The sequence below is a fragment of the Hippocampus bargibanti genome, linkage group LG14, assembly GCF_051943395.1.
Source record: "Hippocampus bargibanti isolate YZ-2025 linkage group LG14, ASM5194339v1, whole genome shotgun sequence".
Classification (NCBI taxonomy): Eukaryota; Metazoa; Chordata; class Actinopteri; order Syngnathiformes; family Syngnathidae; genus Hippocampus; species Hippocampus bargibanti.
This window is the reverse complement of record NC_142747.1, coordinates 18,562,458-18,582,630: the sequence shown is the minus strand read 5'-3', so window position 1 is coordinate 18,582,630 and position 20,173 is coordinate 18,562,458. Positions and strand designations below refer to the sequence as shown.

The window sequence follows — 20,173 nt, the reverse complement described above, 5'->3', positions numbered from 1 at the left end:
GAGGTTTGATCCGCATGTTTGTTTTGGCCACGTCGGATGCCCTTCCTGACACAACCCTCTGTATTTATCCGGGCTTGGGACCGGCACAAGAAGACATGTCCCTTTGTGGCTACAGATTAATAATTATTGGGTACATAAAATAAATCGTGAAATGTCTATGCAACATTATTATTTTACGAATATTGTTCATTCTATTAAATAAAAAAACCCCAGCTGCAGTAGTGTATGGTACGAGTTGTACATCAAAAGAGCCAATTTTTCAACGTAAGTGGGATAAAAAAAAACAATGTATTTGGGTTAGGTCGTATTGCTTATGCAATCACCCACGATCAATCTTAGTTATAAAATAAGTGTCAACACAGGAATATTAATCAACGTCAAAGTTGGAAAGTTGGGTCGATAAGATTGGTATTTAAAGAACAAAAAGGTTGTGTTTTTTGTATAAAGTGTTATTGGCCTGGAATGTCTCCACCTCCTCGTGTTAGTTAGTGGGTCAGAAAGAGTTGAGTGCAACAGGCAGGCAGGGCGGAACTGCTAGAGTGCGTCGAAGCGAGGCGGACGCTCGGCCCTGAGTTTGTTCACATCCAAGTCCAAGTTGCATGCTGACGTGATCGACTTTTTTTCTGACGTGACCCGAGCGAACGGCGGACAATATCGTGGTTCGTTTATAAAAGGCCGTTTTGGGCGCTGTTTGAACTTCACTGACGTTTTTGCCCTCAACTTGTTTTTTTTTCTTTTGACGACAAGGGAGGCGGCGGAGGCAGCCATCGGCAGCCATCTTTGGACCTGCCTTGCCCGGGAGTGAGATTCGACCACTTTGCCATCCCCAGTTACTTAATAGGCCGTGGATCGTCGTTTCTTCATTTTTGTCCTTTCTCATTTTTTTTATGTTTATTTTTATATTCTACGCAAATGAACTCCATCGTCTTCTCGTGACCATCGAGTGACAGCGTAGAGAACAGCAAGAATCCGACACGCTAATTTGGCCACAGGGCCAAGGGATGAGAAAGGAAGGACCACTTATTTTTTGGGTAAATTGCTTTCAATTTGACGAGATTTCTCCAGTGCCTCTCGGGAGCTGGCCTGTCACAGAACGGTGAGTTCGGAGCTAAGTCGCTAAGCTAACGTAGCAAACATCCCCAGTCGCTAAGCCTCTCAATGATGTCTCTTATCTCTTCTGACCGGACTCGAAGTGAATGTTGTTCCCCTCCGCCCTCAAAACACAGAACTACACGCAAATTTGTGAATATTCCACGCATTTGGTTGGCGTGTTCTAACACATGACACGTAAGTTCATGTCGCTAACGTTAAGTTTGGTGCTAACATCACAGGCAATCACATTATTCCAAACCGTCTGTAACACAGCTCAATTGAGTTTATTTCCGGCAGATGCTGTCGTAGAAAAGTGACATGGATGAGATAATCCCTAAAGCTACTTGTGTTGCAACATGACCAGGTCGGGAGGGGACGGGTGGGGGCTTTATTCACCAACCACAGGTAATCTCGTTTGGCTAGTCAAAGTGGGCTACGGAGTTAGCATTATCTCGGATATCACTATAATATATGTAGCTCATAAATATTTTTTTTTCCTCGTGTATCACTACCGAGATACTTAACTCCACTTTGACACGAGGGTGGAAGAATATGTGACAGGCTCGACGACTTGCAAAAAATGTATGTGGTCCTTTTGATGTTTAAGTTATGCATCAAAAGAAAATGTCATATGTTTGCTCCCCTAGTTGATAGCGTTATGTAATATATGAGGACTCGAACGCATTATATGTAGAATACTGCCATAGGAAACATTTGTTTGCAAATTAATGCCAAAAAACAAAACATCCATGACATGACAACACCCAACCAGACACCAAGAGCCTGTTACTTTCCTTCCTGTACCCATGCATGAATTCCTTTTTAGGTAAAATGTAGAGATACCGAAGCGTTAATTGCTCTCTAGCTGTATGAACAGGAAGTGGTGAGATATGCCACATGGCAAAGGCACGAATTGGGAATACCAACCCTCCAGCTCTGTTGTCTCGTCTTGCCGCATTCTTGCACGAGCTCATACTGCAGTGCAACAAGGTGTCTCGCGTGAAGGTACGAGTCGTCCTCGTTCACGCATGTCGACAGAGAATACCGTCACGGAGTGTGGTAACAAAGCTCATTCACTCCTCTGCAATTGCTGGTTGGAACAATTGTAATAAAGAGGCACAGTCATCCATGGGGTAATTATGTTTTTATAGGCATAGTATGTAGTATGCCTTCTTTTTGTATTAATATCAACTACTTACCAGGTGTCTTAATAACATGTCGGTGACATGCTTTCTTTACGAATTATAGAAAATGATAGGCTCGTTTTAGGGCTGGAGTTTTGTTTTCAGTGAGCCAGTGCTCATAAAGTCAGGCAAATGGTGAGCTGTGATATTAGAATGATATCATCTACCACCTTGTATGTCGAATGTTTGGTGACCAACTGTTGACTTCTACTAGTGCAAGTGAAGTCCGAAATTTTGCCCTGGAATTCCAGCTCACCTCATGTCTTTGGCTCGCCATTCAAAGTCAAAGTCAGCTTTATTGTCAAATATGCTAATGTGCATGACAAACAGCACAGATGAAATTAATATAGTCTCGGATGCAACGTGTAAGGCACTTATAATGTGGCGAAAAAAAGACAGACAATTGACAACAGACAGACAATACATGTAATTTCTGAATGTAAAGTGAGGTATTGTCGTATGTAAAGTGAGGTAGTGACGTAGTGTAGTAATGCAAAAACCAAAAAAAGGTTGAAGTGAGGTCTTGCAAAAGGAATAGAATTCAGGATGATACTACAGTGTGTCGCGTGTACTCGGGGTTCAGTGAGTGTGGCAGTGGGAAGGGGGGGGGGGGCAGGGCTGGGGGGGAGTTGAGTCTCCTGACTGCCTGATGGCAGAAACTGTCCTTGAGCTTGCTGGTCTCGGCCCGGAGACTCCGCAGTCATTTTTTACATTTTAATTTACAATCAAGTTTCTGTCTGAGAGCGTTTTTCTTTCTATGCTTGTCTGTGACTTTAATGTGTCCTTGAGAGCTTTGAAAGGCGCTTGAAAATAAAATGTATTATTATTATTATTTCTGGATAGAGGAAGTGCATAATGGCTTATGGCTTAGCTGGGTCGCTTTCCATCTATTTGAGTTATTCCGGGTTGAGTGAACGCTGGCGTGTGTGGCTGCCCGCTGCTCACCCACAGAAAAACTTATCCTGTGACTGTAAAGTGACCTTGAGAGTTTTGAAAGGCGCTTACAAATGAAATCTATTATTATTATTATTATTATTCACAGGAAGTTTATCTCAAAAATGGCAGATAACAATTTATGTTGTTTAATATCACAGATACCTTATTATTGGAAACATTAAAATGTAAATTTCCCACAATATATTTCTTTTAATTCATAGACATGGACTGCTCCATCTGTGTGAAGTCATGACTTTTTTAGTGGTGGGGAAACAACAACAAAAAAACATTGCCTGATCAGAGGCGGTGGTTCTCCCAGTCTGGCAAAGAAAAGTCTTGTGACTTTCGGCTCAGCATCTGCTCGCAGCTGATCATCTGAGCCACGTTAGCCTTAGCGGGTCTCAGGGTATTTTTTTTTACACTCTACATCTGTATGGCAGAAGCCAGAGATGGCATTAATAGCCCTGCCTTACATGAAGTTCTTGACATGACAGGATTTGTTGATCTCTTCGACATCACCGGCCGTCTGTGTGTAATTTTAAACAACAAGCAAGAGAAACCCGCATTTCAGAATCAGAATCATCTTTATTGCCAAGTATGTAGAACACACAAGGAATTTATTTCCGGTAGAACACGCTGCACTAGTATCGTCGTATCGTAGTATTTCCCCACAGTTCTTTTCTCTCAATGCTCATTTTCCCTATATGTAGTCTACATTTTTTTAAACCATATGAACCACGCATTTGACGTGTATGAAAATCAGTAGCCCGTGATATATTTCAGGACATGTTTTTTTTAGGACCGTACAGGTTTGACGAGAAGTCCTATCATTGGAATGCTTTGTCTCAAGTCAGGCATCTGACAAACGAAGCAGTGTGCTGTCACCTCGGGGACTTTTGTCAGGGGGTGAGACATTTGTCTATCAGCATACCAATGGCAGCAGCGGTGGTAGCAGTGTGAGGTGAGGGCTTTCAGAACACCGCCCTCCTGATCTCGTGACTGGAGTTGCCACTATGGTGACTCACTCACTTTATCTTTGTGCTACCCCCCAGGATGTCCTCTTACCCCCCCCCCCTGAATTCGACATCATTGTTCTCGTTGCATCTTGAATAGTCAATGTCTCTTGCTAGCTTGAAATATATAACATCCATACATAATTTCTAATTTCCTTACATAAGATGCACCGCATTATAAGGGGCAAAATGTAAAATATGTAGTGAGTCTTGTGCTTGATGTAAAGTTAACCTTTCGGGCGGTGAAATTCTATTTTTGTATTGACGTCGACATAGGACAATGATCTCTTTATCACTTGGCTGCAGTGCTTTTAAGCTTGTCACATTGTTTTCCTCTACCATCACTGCTCTTGATAGCATCGCATCCACATATAGTCACATACGTAAAGTTAAAGAAAAAGGAAAACTTCCACGTGAAACCATTCCAAAATGATTTAATCTCTGGAGGTTTGTGTAAAAATTTTCCCTTCCTCCATCAAAATCTCGTCAGAAATACATAATTGAAAAAGAAAATATTAATATATGTTACTGCTGATTTGTTTTTTCCAAAATGGCGCCCAAGGAGGCAGCCGTCGGCAAATGATATTGAAGAGCTTTGAATTTGTTTGTTGTTTTTGTCTTTTGTTATGTCATATAGACCTGATGTGGGGCTTTTATTTTGTGCTTGAAATGGGCAGTATATATGGAACTGGGAGTCGCAGCTTGGAATTGAAGCGGATTTCTGTGTGGCAGGAGATGCGAGATAATTCTTTTCGTTAATGGACGCTACAGCTTTTTACTACTTTCAAATTTAGCGAATAGCAAGACAAAGGACACTTTGAATCGCTCCTCTTTTATCTATAACTTAGTCAAAAAACCAAGTGTATGCAGGAAAAGTGGTTAAGACTGTCTGTGTCTTATGTGTTGTTGTATTATTTTGTCATTTTTTTGTTACTTCCGGGTTGAGTGAACAGTGGCGCGTGTGGCTGCCGCTGCTCACCCGCCAAAGAAATATCCTGTGACTGTATATTATTATTATTATGTGACTGTATTATTATTATATGTGAACTATTCTTTGGCAGAGCGGGCACCCACAGCGGCTCCCCCCTCTGAACATTTGAGAATAAAGTAGATGCTAACTTTTAACTGTTGGACCATTGAATTTTGCTTAGCCGCTTAGTGAGTCAGCTAATATCCATGTGTTAATATAAATGTAATGTTAATTTTTCTTGCCTTTCAGCGGTGACCACATATGAGACAACTGTCCTGCAAATGAGTCGTCGGTGGGGGCTTTTTAGTCGCTGCCGCAGACCCAGATAGTTTGGCGGCAGCGGCATCACCACCCCCCGACCCTATAATCTCCTAACGATGCCTAACAGCAGTCGGACGGGGAGCCTAAAGGACCCCGAAATTGCAGAGCTCTTCTTCAAGGAAGATCCGGAGAAGCTCTTCTCTGACCTGCGCGAGATTGGACATGGCAGCTTCGGCGCTGTATATTTTGTGAGTAGATGCACACATGAATGAATATAGAATTCATATAGAATAGTGCCATATTATCGAATTTCTGAAAATGTAGTCCAGTTTTTGCCTCAAAGTGAGCCTCTTATCCCAAATAGTTTTCTTAGTTGCTTGCTTTCAAATTGATTGATATCTGGAATGTGCATCTCACCAACAAATATTAAACAACATAGCCAGATAAAGCTTCAAAATAGTTTCTTTACATTAACTGTTGTGTGGGAGCACACTTACTTTGTCCACTCATGACAAGATTGGTCAGAGTTGCGTCATTTTTACACGATGACCAGATTTCCAAGGCACTCATGTCAAAATGAGAAGTAAAAACCAAGATCCCTCATTAAAAATAAATAATATCTGAACAGTTTTTAATGGGCTGTCATTGAAAAAACAATATTAATTTGTTGTATATGTATGGCATGAGGCAATCACTTCTTAAATAGAGTTCAGTCATTACGGACGGCCTTTGAAGGAACCAAAACTGCCATGTGACCCACAACAAAAAAATGTAATTACTGTGAAGTTTGTACACAGGACTACAAATCGGTTGGCCAACATATGGTCTAGGTAACGCTGATATTACAATATACAGTATTCATACCATTGCTAGCATGCACTGTGGTGTTTGTAGATTACACCGCATATTCGTTTAGCAAATGATGATTACGCGAGCGGCCATTTAATTACACCAAGTGCAGCTTAGGCTTTTACTTTTCTTTTTAATTAACTTTCACCAAACAAGCGAAAGCCTCATCTCAGTACATCCCATTCCAAATCGTCATGCTCGGTTAAACTTGTATGTATGCGAGAATGTGTGTTTTATAACAGTGATACCTCGGTTTACGAACCCCTTGTCTTACGAAGTTTTCGGTTTACGAACGTTAAATTATGAAAATATTACCTTGGCATACAAACTATTTTTCGGGACACACGCGGAGCTGCCACAATGAGTGACGTGTCGTTTGCGGATGAGCCCGTTCGCCTAACTAGAAAATGGCAGCCGGCTTGTTTTGGTCCTCTATTCCCCGCCTCCAGTCATCGGTCAAAGACACGTGATTGGTCAAGAACGCAGCAATGAGTGGAAGTGGTTTAAACATTTAAGAGACAGGCAGACAACAGAAAGAGGGTGACAAAATGGATAGAAAACAGTGAAATTTGGACTTGTTTCAACGTTGATAGTTCAAAGGCAGAGTGTAGACTGCAAGGTTAAAATTCCCATCAATCAGGCTCCACAAATAACCCACACAAGCCATCTGTACACTTGATGCAAAAAGCTATCAACCCAGCTAGACAGGTCACAATTCATGAGGAACAAGGTAAAATTATCGCAGAGAAAGCACCTACAAGGGATCATTCCTCAAGATGGTGAAGAAGAAGGCTACGTTCCTCTTCAAGTGTTTAATGCAGATGAAACCGGCCACTCCATTCCATCAAGCCATCAACAACCATCACAAAGGTAAATAAAATGATTTTATTATAAAGTACAGTTTATTTCTTTAATCATAATACCATAGCACATTTATTATACTGTACATAAATATATATTTTATGTAGTCTTAAGCCTTAGTAAATTAGAAAGTAGAAAATTATGTTTTATGGGGACCTGGCAATAGATTATTCTCATTTTAGTGGTTTCCTATGGGAAATTAATTTTTAGGATACACACTTTTCACCTTACACACTCTGTCTTGGAACCAATTAAGGTCGTAAGCCAAGGTATCACTGTTCTCTTATATTGTCACAACGGCCAGCAAAGGAACTCATACACAAACCAAAATATGGGTTTGATGCGCCATAATATTCACATCAGCATCCCGCGTGATCCTGTGTTTTTTGTTATTCAGGCACAGGATGTGCGAACAAGTGAGGTCGTGGCCATCAAGAAAATGTCATACAGTGGAAAGCAGTCCAGCGAGGTACCACTCCTAAGAGTCATTCGCACAGTTACAATTACAGTAAAGTCTCGTTATATCAATATCGGATATATCGATAGTCCCGGTTATATCGATACTATTTCTATGCACGCACGGAGAAAATTCCATGCAAACAGGGTCGGATATATCGATAGTCCCGGTTATATCGATATTTTTTCGGACTCCCTTTAATATCGATATAACGAGACTTTACTGTAGCTTTTTGGTTTGCCATCTGACTTATCTTCTTCTGTACTCTCTTCAGAAATGGCAAGACATCATCAAGGAGGTGAAATTCCTGCAGAGAATACAACACCCGAACAGTATTGAGTACAAAGGTTGTTACCTGCGAGAGCACACGGCTTGGGTAAGAAACCATGTGAAGATGGTGACGCCATTTTTGAAGAGATTGTTAAAACACAGTTTTTAACGATATATTTTGTATATTACTACAGCTGGTGATGGAGTACTGTCTAGGTTCTGCTTCAGATCTGTTAGAAGGTGAGTGCAAGTTGAACAATATTCATCACATGGATACAGACGCTCCACTACTTACGAATATTCGAGTTACGAACATATGAACATTTTTGTAGTAACAAGTAGTATTCTTTCTCTCCAGTTGTACATATCTTTATAGAGCATATATTTTATTAAATGTTTATTTTTCAATACAACAATTACATGTTACTTATACATGCCTTAAACATACTTAAATAAACCTTATACATACTTATATTTGCCTTCCATATGAAATATAACACTGATTCAACTTATGAACGAATTCACTTTACGAACGTATATCGTTCTTATGTTGGCTATCTATTAGCTATCTACTAGCTTTCTTTCTATCTATTTAGCTATCTATTAGCTATATAGCTATCTAGGTAGCTATCTGTTGGCTATCTACTACTAGCTGGCTAGCTCACTTTCTCTCTATTTAGCTTTCTATTGGCTAGCTGGCTAGCTATCTGTTGGCTATCTACTAGCTGGCTGGCTGTCGTTCCATCTATTTAGCTATCTATTAGCTATATAGCTATCTGGGTGGGTGGCTATCTAGGGAGCTATCTGTTTTCTATCTATTAGCTATCTACTGGCTGGCTATTTATTTACTTCCGGGTTGAGAACCCTGGCGCGTGTGGCTGCCGCTGCACACCCACAGAAAAACTTCTCCTGTGACTGTAAAGTGACCATGAGAGTTTTGAAAGGCGCTTAGAAATGAAATTGATTATTATTATCTATATTTGAAAATCCCGTCTGGATTTATAATGTTGCCGGTGGGTTTCTTTATCTTCACCAGTGCACAAGAAACCCCTACAAGAGGTTGAAATCGCTGCAATTACCCACGGTGCTCTTCAAGGTTTGGCCTATCTTCACTCCCACAACATGATTCACCGGTGAGGGTTCAGGAGCATCGCAATGGCCTCAGAATCATTAGTTTCTTCTGTACAGAGTTGTTATCACCCATCATCCCTAACACCCCCACCTCACCCTCGCTCATGTGTTGGACAGAGATATCAAGGCAGGAAACATTTTGCTGACAGAGCCAGGCCAGGTGAAACTCGCTGATTTTGGCTCGGCCTCCATCGCCTGCCCTGCCAACTCCTTTGTCGGGACGCCATATTGGTATGCTGAGTAACGTTAGCATTGAACACCACACGCATTTTTAAAGAGCAATCATCCTTTATATGCTTTTGTCTGCTTTTAGGATGGCCCCAGAGGTGATATTGGCTATGGACGAGGGCCAGTACGACGGAAAGGTGGACATCTGGTCGTTGGGAATAACTTGCATTGAATTAGGTAAACATTTCAAATCTCAAAGCTATGTTAATATTTCAGCCTGACATATATTTGGTTTGTAGCTGAGAGGAAGCCTCCATTGTTCAACATGAATGCGATGAGTGCCTTATACCACATAGCACAGAATGAAAGCCCCATGCTGCAGTCTTGTGAATGGTGAGTTGCCTTCTGTTTGAGCTTTGTCACCCCAAAAAGACAAATAAACAACTGTTTTTATTTTATATTCCATCATTTTAGGACGGATTATTTCAGAAACTTTGTAGATTCTTGCCTTCAGAAATGTCCCCAAGATAGACCAAACTCTGAGGAGCTCTTAAAGGTCAGCATTAAAAAAACAATCACTGCCAGGGAATAATCATTCATTCAAACGCTAATCCAATGTTTTTTTTTTTTTTTCTTCCTTTAGCATGCTTTTGTTCAGCGTGAACGTCCCGAATCGGTTCTAATAGACCTAATAAATCGGACGAAGGATGCAGTGAGAGAGCTGGACAATTTGCAGTATCGCAAAATGAAGAAGATCTTGTTTCATGAAGCCCACAATGGTCCCACAACTGAAGTTGCGGATGAAGAGGAGGTCTGTTAAGCGTTGCCTCCTTTTCTATCGTTTTAACAGATTGAGATTTTTTTTTTTTTTTTTTGACACCATACACGTCGGGATATTTTTAGGAGCCAGAACACAACGTTAGCAGAACGGGCACTGTCAACAGCGTGGGGAGCAATCAGTCCATTCCCAGTATGTCCATCAGCGCCAGCTCCCAAAGCAGTTCCGTCAACAGCCTGACGGATGCCGGCGATGACAAAAGCGAAGTGGACATGGAAGGAGACCACACTGTCATGTCCAACAGCTCCGTTATACATGTCAAACCGGTAAAACACAATGTTACTACTTTGTCAATTGTACTTCTATTGTAACCATATAGGTGGTTGGTTGTTTGTTGCAACGTGGAATTCATTTGATGCTTTTTAACGGCACGTTGAGATCCATTTTGTTGGATTCAGTCTGGCTATTTGTTAAAGGACAACTGACGTCACTTTTTTGTTTTTTAACTGACATCAGAAAAATGTTTTATAGCATCTAAAATACCAAAAACACGCAGTATGATATTTTTAGTCAAATGCAAAACAGCAATAAAAATGACTTAAAGTTTCGGATTCGGAAAATATGCTTTCTTGTGACACATCCAGTTATGAATATGATTGAAATAGTTCTGAAGAGGAAAGCATACATGTTTGCAATCGATTAAAGAATTAAATGTGCCATTTTGAGGCAACATTGGGGGAAAATCTCTCACACCCAAAAAAAAAAAGGCACAAAATGGCGACTTCCAGTGGCCACCTCTGCTTCCACAGGCTGATAAATTCCTTATATGGAGCTTGGATGCCCTCTTCTGGCGGCTTTTGGGTGCAACACGGTTCTCAGACCAAACATATACAGCAAAATACATTGACATGATGGAAGGACTGCTACAATATGTCTTTCTTCGGTCAGGGGGCGGTCCTTTTGTGACGTCACGTACGGACTCGTCACCAACTCAAAAACAAGACTTCCTGAATATTCAGAGCGAGTCTTAAAACGTAAAACATAGCTATATGCGGTGGAATCTTATTAAAATACGCTCAGTAGAAGTCATTTGACGCCATTTTACAAATTATGGACACAACTTGTCCGAAGACGTCGGTTGTCCTTTAAAGTGTTTTGCTCATTTTAAATTGGTTGAAAATTGGTTGTCTTGCTTAACTTTCAGGAAAAAGGAGCGCACAACAAAGATTCCGAACCTCATCTTCGGTCAACTGAGCCCCAGTCCCAAACCCAACCCGCCAACGCACCGCGACCGAAACGGAACCGCGAACACTTTGCGACAATTCGGACGGCCTCAGTGGTAATAGCCGACGCTGTGTTGTTATGAATGACGGAAAACTCCGTCAAGTTGATTGAGCATTCGTTGACATCCTATTTATCATGTAGTGCTATATGTTGCACGCTAGTACACGATAAAATATTGAAATACTTGCTCTCCCATACTCCCCAGCTCACTCGGCAGATTAAGGAGCATGAGCAGGACTCGGAATTAAGGGAGCAGATCTTGGGTTACAAGCGGATGAGGCGGCAGCACCAGAAACAACTGATGGCCCTGGAGAACAAGCTGAAGGCGGAGATGGATGAGCACCGGCTTCGCCTGGATAAGGAGTTGGAGAACCAGAGGAACAGCTTTGCTCAGGACATGGAGAAGCTGATTAAGAAGCACCAAGGCGCCATGGAGAAGGATGTAGGCCCTTTTTAAAAAAAAAAAAACAAAAAAAGCCTTCTGCTTCCAAACAAGTTTTTTTCTTCTATATTTTCCTGTCATGTGATGTTTGCTGTTTTTCAACAGACAAAAACCTTTAGCAACGATGAGAAGAAATTCCATCAACACATCCAGAGCCAGCAGAAGAAGGAACTCAATAGCTTCCTGGAATCACAGAAGCGGGAGTACAAACTGCGCAAGGAACAACTGAAAGAGGTCGTGAATTCTCACCTGCTTTGTGACAACAAGGAGGGGGCACAGTTTTTTTTTGGTTCTACTTGTTCAAGGTTGCAAATGACACAGTGTGAATTAATTTGTGCAATGGTTTAAGAATATGGTGTCACAAGGTGCACCATGGCACGCTTGATTCCCAGCATACACATTTTTTTATTTAATTGCAATCATATTCATAACTGGATGAGTAACAAGAAAGCATCTTCTCCGACTATGAAGCCATTGTTTTGATTCTCGAGCAAGGCAAGACGTCTTGGCGTGACGTCACGAACTGTGGGCGGGACTTTCTGAAAATCCCCAATTTGCAGCTCAATTTTTTTGCAGTTTCAGTACACTTGAAGTCATTTTTATTGGTGTTTTGCATTTGACTAAAAATATCAGCCTACGTGTTTCGGGTATTTGAGGAGCTATAAAACGTTTTTCTGATGGCAGTTAGGAAACAAAAAAATGGTGTCGGTTGTCCTTTATGATTATGATCAAATAGTTGTCTTGGTGCAACACACAATGATTCACCATCGCGTTATTTATGTGTTTTCCTTCTAATTTTGCCATCAACACGGCGTTTTCAGACCACACATAGTACCACAAAATGCATTGTGTGTCACTTTCTCGGTCAGGGGTGTTGCCTCCGTGACGTGACGTCAGGAATTGTCACCAACTCAAAAACAAGACTTCCTGAATATTCAGCGCGAGTCTTAAAACGTAAAATATAGCTATATGCGGTGGAATATTTGTAAAATACACTCAGTAGAAGTCATTTGAAGTGATTTGACAAATTATGGATACAACTTGTCCGGAGGCGTCGGTTGTCCTCTAAATTACCATCAGAGGATTGAAACTGAATCATAAAGCTGAGCCTCCCCCTGTACCTTCGAAAGCACATTAAAATCCATCAAGTCTGTTTTTCACATGAATGTGTTTTTTTTTCCCCTGTAGGAGCTGAATGAAAACCAGTCAACACCCAAGAAGGAAAAGCAAGAGTGGCTATCCAAGCAGAAAGAGAATTTTCAGCACTTCCAAGCCGAAGAGGAGGCAAACCTGCAGCGCCGACAAAGGCAGTATCTGGAATTGGAGTCGCGCAGGTTCAAACGGAGGATCCTGATTGCTCGCCACAACATTGAGCAGGATTTAGTGCGCGAGGTTAGTTAGCAAAGCTGTAATACACTTGATGCTTGATTGGTTTATTGACACATTTTTTTTGTTCATTATTAACTTGAGTTTTAGCCTGATTTCAAATGTTCTTTTACTTCATTTTCTACAAGTCTAAAGTACAAAGATGTTGATACTTTTCATGACACATTTTCAGGCGTTAGGGGGGTTGCGTTTTGCATTTGGTCAAATCCAGTGCAGTTTATGATTTTTTTTTCCTACCTTCTTTGATAGACTGTTACACTTCTACAGTGAGCCTCGCTTTGACTGTCGTCGGGCCATCCCAAGTTTACTGACGATGGTCCGATTTATTTAGCTAGATGGCTAGCGAGCTAGTTATTTTCCTTTTGTACTGATTCTCATCCCCCAGGAGCTGAACAAACGTCAGACCCAGAAGGACCTGGAGCACGCCATGCTCCTGCGGCACCACGAGTCCATGCAAGAGCTGGAGTTCCGCCAGCTCAATACCATCCAGAGGACACGAGCTGAGCTCATCCGACTGCAACACCAGACCGAGCTCACCAACCAGCAGGAGTACAACAAGAGGCGGGAGAGGGAGCTGAGACGCAAGCATGTTATGGAGGTTCGCCAACAACCCAAAAGCCTCAAGGTGAGAAGAGACTTGTCTGTACACGTAGCAATGAATCCAATTGAAATCGATACCGCAGCGCCCTCCAATGCAGTTTTTGAATCGGAAAGGCCACTTTGGGATGGGTGGGAGGAGGTCAGTAGAAAATGACCACTAGATGGCACTATAGCCTATCCATGCTACCTTTAACACGCCCTAATCAGGGGAGATGAATCTTTTCATATTTTTATGGTTATTTTGAGGGGGGATAAGATCAATGTATGAAACCCTAATGTAGAATTAATCCGATATTTTTATTGTTACACAGACTGATTTATTTGTTGTAATTGTTGAAAAAAAAACATGGGATGACCTTGTAAATAATTAAAACTGCAAGCTCAAGGGGGGAATCTCGATTAGATTACAGACCCTCCCCTACTTACGAACACTCGCGTTAAGAACAACTGCACATTTTTGTAGTAACATATGTAGTATTCTCTCCAGTTGCGCTTGTACATATCTTTATAGAGCATATATTTTATTAAATGTTAATTTTTCAGTACGAATCAATACAGGTTACTTATACAAGCCTTAAACATACTTATATACGCCTTAAAAATACATTCCATAGACAATATACCACCGAAGCAACTTACGAACAAATTCACGTTACGAACAACCACATATATTTTATTAAACGTTTCTTGTTCAGTACAAACAATACAGGTTACTTATACAAGCCTTAAACATACTTATATGAGCCTTAAATATACATTCCATAGGAAAATATAGCACTGAACAACTTGCGAACAAATTCACCTTACGAACAACCGCATGCATTTTATTAAATGTTTATTTTTCAGTACAAATCAATACAAGTTACTTATACAAGCATTAAACATACTTATATACACCTTAAACATACATTCCATAGACAATATTGCACCGAAGCAACTTACGAACAAATTCAGGTTACGAACAACCGCATATATTTTATTAAATGTTTCTTTTTCAGTACAAACAATACAGGTTACTTATACAAGCATTAAACATATTTATATAAGCATTAAACATACATTTCATAGAAAATATAGCACTGAAGCAACGTACGAATGAATTCAGCTTACGAACAACCGTTCGGAATGTATCTGGTTCGTAAGTTGAGGAGCGTCTGTATTTGTCAATCTCAAAGCTGTTAGGTCGTATGCGACGTCACGAGCTGGACTTGGATGGCCGCTTAGTTTCTGGAACAAACGGGAATTCATGAACCAAAGTTTTGACTCAAATTCAAATTTGGCAGTCCAAAGAGCTACAGATCAAGAAGCAATTCCAAGACACCTGCAAGATTCAGACAAGGCAGTACAAGGCGCTGAGGAATCACCTGCTGGACACCACACCAAAGTCGGAGCACAAGGCTGTACTCAAGCGCCTGAAGCAGGAGCAGCACCGCAAACTCGCCATCTTGGCCGAGCAGTACGACCACTCCATCAATGAGATGCTGTCCACTCAGGCGGTGAGTTCAACTGTGCCTTAAGTTTTCGAGTTGTTTCAAGTCATGTCTGTGGTAAATCTCCCAATAGCACCCTGGTGATCTTTGAAATCATTTATTTTAACTCATTCATACGAATATATTAAGATATCAGCATTACTTTTGTGGTGACCGTCAATGATTTTATTTCTCACTTCACTGTCCAGCTTCGTCTGGATGAAACTCAAGAGTCCCAGTGCCAGGGCCTTAAAATGCAGCTTCAGCAGGAGCTGGAGCTTCTGAACGCCTATCAGAGCAAGATCAAGATGCAGACAGACGCTCAGCATGAGCGCGAGAGGAAAGATCTGGAACAGAGGGTGTCGCTACGCAGAGCGCTGCTGGAACAAAAGGTTTGCACTGTCAATTCATTGTTGGCCATACGGGGAAATCCTTGCTCTTCACGGAGAACAGGGGAAAAGTTATAGTGCGAATATCAAATATTTGCAGGTAATTTAAGATGGTATTTACAACATGTATGCAATTGTTTTGTTTAACTCATTTATTGCTAGATGATGTGCAAAAATGTGTCCACAGCAGTGCCAGGGTTTTTGTCATTGTCACTCGAATACTCGAATGTTGAGTTTTAGGACTACATAATCATTCAATGCAGCGTAAGAAACTTTAAACTCTCTTCTTTCATCAGAGAAAAAGTTAATTCCTAAATTATATGGCCTTGGGGTTATCTGAGCTTGAAATTGGGACGGCTGTACAAAAGGTAACTGCTGGCCCCTCGTGGGAGGGAAAAACATTGCCAGGTCTGCCCAGCGCTTTATCAGCACTCCCCGACAAGAAAAACACAAACCCGAACAAATTTGGGAATGGTGCTCCACATCATGCTTTTCAATTTCCGAATACATTTGGGAATGGCAGTGCATGAGTTAAAAAAGGAGGTAATTCCTAAATTATATGAATTTGGGGAAGCCATTAGAATGTTTAATCCCCTCCATATATTACATATAGAGGGCACAGCAAATTAATGAATAACTCGTTTTCAAATCTGAAGTCAAGAATAATGACTGTTATTGTGGTTGACATCCAAAAATATGACATTTTGGTTCGGATTTTAGCAAGCATCATGGAATTTCACAAGTTTGATTTGCTTTCGCGGGCCGAAAAAAAATGATGTGGCGGGCCGGATTTGGCCCCGGGCTCTTGACTTTGACACCTGTGGTTTACATACAGTAAACAATCAATTTATTTTCCCAAACTAAAACTTAACATCTGAAAGTTCGAAGTGGCAAAACCAGGTCCGGAAGTAAAAACAACAATTTGGCTTCAGTTACAGGTGGTGACAAGATCATTTAGCAATCTAGCTTTGAGAACATCCACCTGTGGCTTTTTTTCCCACCATTTTTTGTCCTTCAGATCGAGGAGGAGATGATGTCCTTGCAAAACGAACGCTTGGAGCGAATCCGCAGTCTGCTGGAGCGTCAAGCGCGAGAGGTGGAAGCATTCGACTCGGAGAGCATGCGCCTTGGCTTCAGTAACATGGTGCTATCCAACGTCTCCCCGGAAGCCCTCGGCCACAGCTATCCCGGATCGCCGGCAAATTGGGGCGGCCATCTTCAACAACAACAACAACAGTCATCGGGGAGCTTTCACGGGTCACAATGGAGCGGCGGCAGCTTAGGCGCCGGATCCAGCCGCCAAGGCAGCCATCGCCACTATCACGCCAGTCCCGGCGGGCCGCCGACGCCGCAGAGCTGGGGTCAAGGCGTGCGTGGGAGCGGCACCCCGCAACCGTGGGGACACCCCTCGGCGGTATCCCGCGGCAGCGCCGTCGCGCAGATCAGCCCCCAGGGCATCGGGAGGACATCGGCCGGAGGGCACGGCGATCAGGGCATGAGCAGGAGTACCAGCGTCACCTCGCAAATATCCAATGGGTCCCACCTGTCCTACACATAAATCCCTCTTGTCAGCCGGCGCCGATGTCAAGTCCAACTAAACACAGCACCCCCCCCCTCCACCTCCCCACTCCCGCCATTTTTTTTTTCCCTACTGTGCATACCCACACATGAATGTGTGGTTGAATCAATGTTGCTCAGGTCAAATAGGCTGCAAATAGCTGTAGCCCGTCCCCCACCCATCACCACCACCACACTCAAACACACACAAAAAGGATACCAATCCTTTAGCTTTGTTACATTAGCACACTGATCTCTTTACAGTGATACCTCGGTTTACGAACTCCTTGGCTTACGAACTTTTCGGTTTACGAACGTTAAATTTATGAACATTTTACCTTGGTATACAAACTATTTTTCGGGATACACACGGAGCTGCCACAATGAGTGATGTGTCGTTCGCGAACAAGCCAGTTCTAACAAGAAAATGGCGGCCGGCTTGTTTTGGTCCTCTATTCCCCGCCCCCAGTCGTCAGTTAAAGCCACGTGATTGGTCAAGAAGGCAACAGTGAGGGGAGGTGGTTTAAACAATAAAGAGACAGGCAGATGACAGAGAGTGAGAACATGGATTTCAACTTCGATAGTTCAAAGGCAGAGTGTAGACTGCAAGGTTAAAATTCCCATCAATCAGGCTCCACAAATAACCCACACAAGCCATCTGTACACTAGGCAAAAAGCTAAACAGAACACAATTTATGAGGAACTAGGTAAAATTATCGCACAGAAAGCACCTACAACGGATCATTCCTCAAGATGGTGAAAGAAGAAGTTTACGTTCCTCATCAAGTGTTTAAGGCTGATGAAACCGGCCATCAAGCCATCAACGACCATCACAAAGGTAAATAAAACATCTTTATTATACAGTACAGTTTATTTCTTTCATTATAATACCACAGCACATTTATTATACATAAAATAAGGTGCATTTTGGGTAGTTTTTAGGCTTAGAAAATTAGAAAAAAATTGTTTTATGGGGGCCTGGGAACGGATTAGTCTCATTTTAATGGTTTCTGATGGGAAATTATTTTTGGGGATACACACTTTTCACCTTACACACTGTCTGGGAACCAATTAAATTCGTAAGCCAAGGTATCACTGTACTTTTTTTCATTCACATTCGCTTGCTCCCGTTTTGCACATGAAAAATTCACAATATTTCCCCTTCACCCATCTCATTCCGATTATGGTTTGACGACAAAATTGTGATGCCAGCCTGCTGCGATGGCCATGGGGGTGTTGGAGGGGATTGGGCGTCCATTTTAAACCACCACCAGCCAAAACCAAATAAGCATTTTCTTCCTCCAGTTCAAGGCCACAAGCTTGACAACGGTGCCTTTTTCAGCTTGTTTGAATGAAAACACAAGTCTTAAATGTGATGTAGTGCGCTGAAAACCTACAATCAGTCTTGTTTCGGGAATAACATCAAACCCTTCTACCCCCATTTCAAATAACCCCCCCCCCACCCCCTCTCCTGTTGGATAACTTTTTGGTGATATTAAAATTGCCCATATGTCAAAATGTCAAGACCCCAGCCGGCCGGGTTTAAATGTTTATCAGTGGTGGGTACTTGTTTTAGCATTCTATGGATTCCTCTTAGTTCCACAAGTCCCAGTTATTTTCAAATGCGTACGCAGTGCTGATAAGAGTAGTCTTAAACTGAGAAGTGGAGCGGAATGTGTAAATATATATATATATATATTTTAATAGTAGTTCTTAGAGCGGTCTTTACAGTAGACGTGACCCCGTCAGTGTCCACAGGTGACACGCTTGCCTTTAAAAACAATCCAAGTCAGATTTCCTGATTTATTCTTATTTTATTTTATGAGTGCCTTTTTTTTAGAGAGTAGGGGAAAGAACTGCTGCCTTTTCAAAGCACTTTATGCTGAATGCAATTTTTTTAAATATTTGATTTGTTTTGACGAAACTAGGCGATGTCGAGATGAGTCAGCTGTGCAATCCGTGGCAAGCCTGGTGCGTGCATGTTTGAAACCCAATTGAACTAAATGTGTGTCTCCACTGAAGTTTTTTGGGCTTCGGTAGTTCATACAACTGATTGAAATATTCAGGCTGGTCACACGCAGGTAAATAAAAAAAAAAAAGAAGCCATGACCATGACAGCAGGCTGGGAGCCACATCATGAGGGGTGATATGAAAGAACGTGTTGGGATTGACTGAATTGAGCGCCCCTGTGTGTGTGTGTGTGTGTGTGTGTGTGTGTGTGTGTGTGTGTGTGTGTGTGTGTGTGTGTGTGTGTGTGTGTGTGTGTGTGTGTGTGTGTGTGTGTGTGTGTGTGTGTGTGTGTGTGTGTGTGTGTGTGAATGAACAAGCTAGTTAAGAATATCAACAAATGTGGCATTGAGCACTTAGCCATTTATTTGACATTTGACAGGAGCAGCCTGCATTGCACGATAATAAAGCTTTAAAGATGGGCTGTCAAACTTTTTTTTGGACATGGGCCACATTGTATGTAACTGGTGTGCAAAAAAAAAATAACAAATGTTGCCAATTTTGCACATTTTTCGAAACTTGGAAAGAATTATGAGGTCTAATTGTATGTGCACTTCTATCATGGGCACAATCCAGAAGGAGCAAATACACAGAATCAAATTGGAGTTTTAAATATAGTGACGCCTCGGTTTACGAACCCCTTGGCTTACGAACTTTTCGGTTTACGAACGTTAAATTTATGAAACATGGCATACAAACTATTTTTCGGGATGCACACGGAGCTGCCACAATGAGTGATGTGTCGTTCGCAAACGGGCCCGTTCTAACAAGAAAATGGCAGCCGGCTTGTTTTGGTCCTCTATTCCCCGCCCCCAGTCGTTGGTTAAAGCCACGTGATTGGTCAAGAACGCAGCAGTGAGGGAAGGTGGTTTTAACATTAACGAGACGGGAAGACGACAGAGAGAGTGCGTGACAAAATGGATAGAAATCAGTGAAATTTGGACTAGTTTCAACTTTGATAGTTCAAAGGTAGAGTTTAGACTGCAAGGTTAAAATATCCCTTCAATCAGGCTCCACAAACAACCCGTACAAGCCATCTGTACACTTGATGCAAAAAGCTATCAACCCA

The 20,173-nt window shown here is 41.8% G+C and overlaps 1 protein-coding gene across 2 annotated transcripts; it reads left to right on the top strand.

Annotated features, from left to right (window-relative positions):
• Positions 1-508: 508 nt before the first annotated feature.
• Positions 509-19,408, top strand: taok1a (TAO kinase 1a). 2 transcript variants are annotated; one of them, XM_089013344.1, is made up of 21 exons: positions 509-659; positions 748-1,096; positions 5,445-5,704; positions 7,564-7,635; positions 7,898-7,999; positions 8,088-8,133; positions 8,930-9,026; positions 9,142-9,255; positions 9,338-9,429; positions 9,492-9,585; positions 9,667-9,748; positions 9,836-10,003; positions 10,096-10,296; positions 11,175-11,309; positions 11,460-11,696; positions 11,802-11,930; positions 12,885-13,088; positions 13,468-13,707; positions 14,966-15,178; positions 15,361-15,543; positions 16,559-19,408. In XM_089013344.1, exons 3-21 carry the CDS (start codon positions 5,573-5,575, stop codon positions 17,096-17,098), a joined length of 3,081 nt encoding a protein of 1,026 aa, XP_088869470.1. In that variant the 5' UTR covers positions 509-659; positions 748-1,096; positions 5,445-5,572; the 3' UTR covers positions 17,099-19,408. The 2 variants fall into 2 exon arrangements, with proteins under 2 accessions (XP_088869470.1, XP_088869469.1); XM_089013343.1 differs by having other exon boundaries at positions 510-1,096.
• Positions 19,409-20,173: the final 765 nt, after the last annotated feature.

Coding starts and splice junctions, on each gene's coding strand:
- taok1a (XM_089013344.1), top strand. CDS start 5,573: ATGCCTAACAGCAGTCGGACGGGGAGCCTAAAGGACCCCGAAATTGCA. Junction 8,134..8,929: donor TGCTTCAGATCTGTTAGAAG/GTGAGTGCAAGT, acceptor TATCTTCACCAG/TGCACAAGAAACCCCTACAA. Junction 9,749..9,835: donor ACTCTGAGGAGCTCTTAAAG/GTCAGCATTAAA, acceptor TTCTTCCTTTAG/CATGCTTTTGTTCAGCGTGA.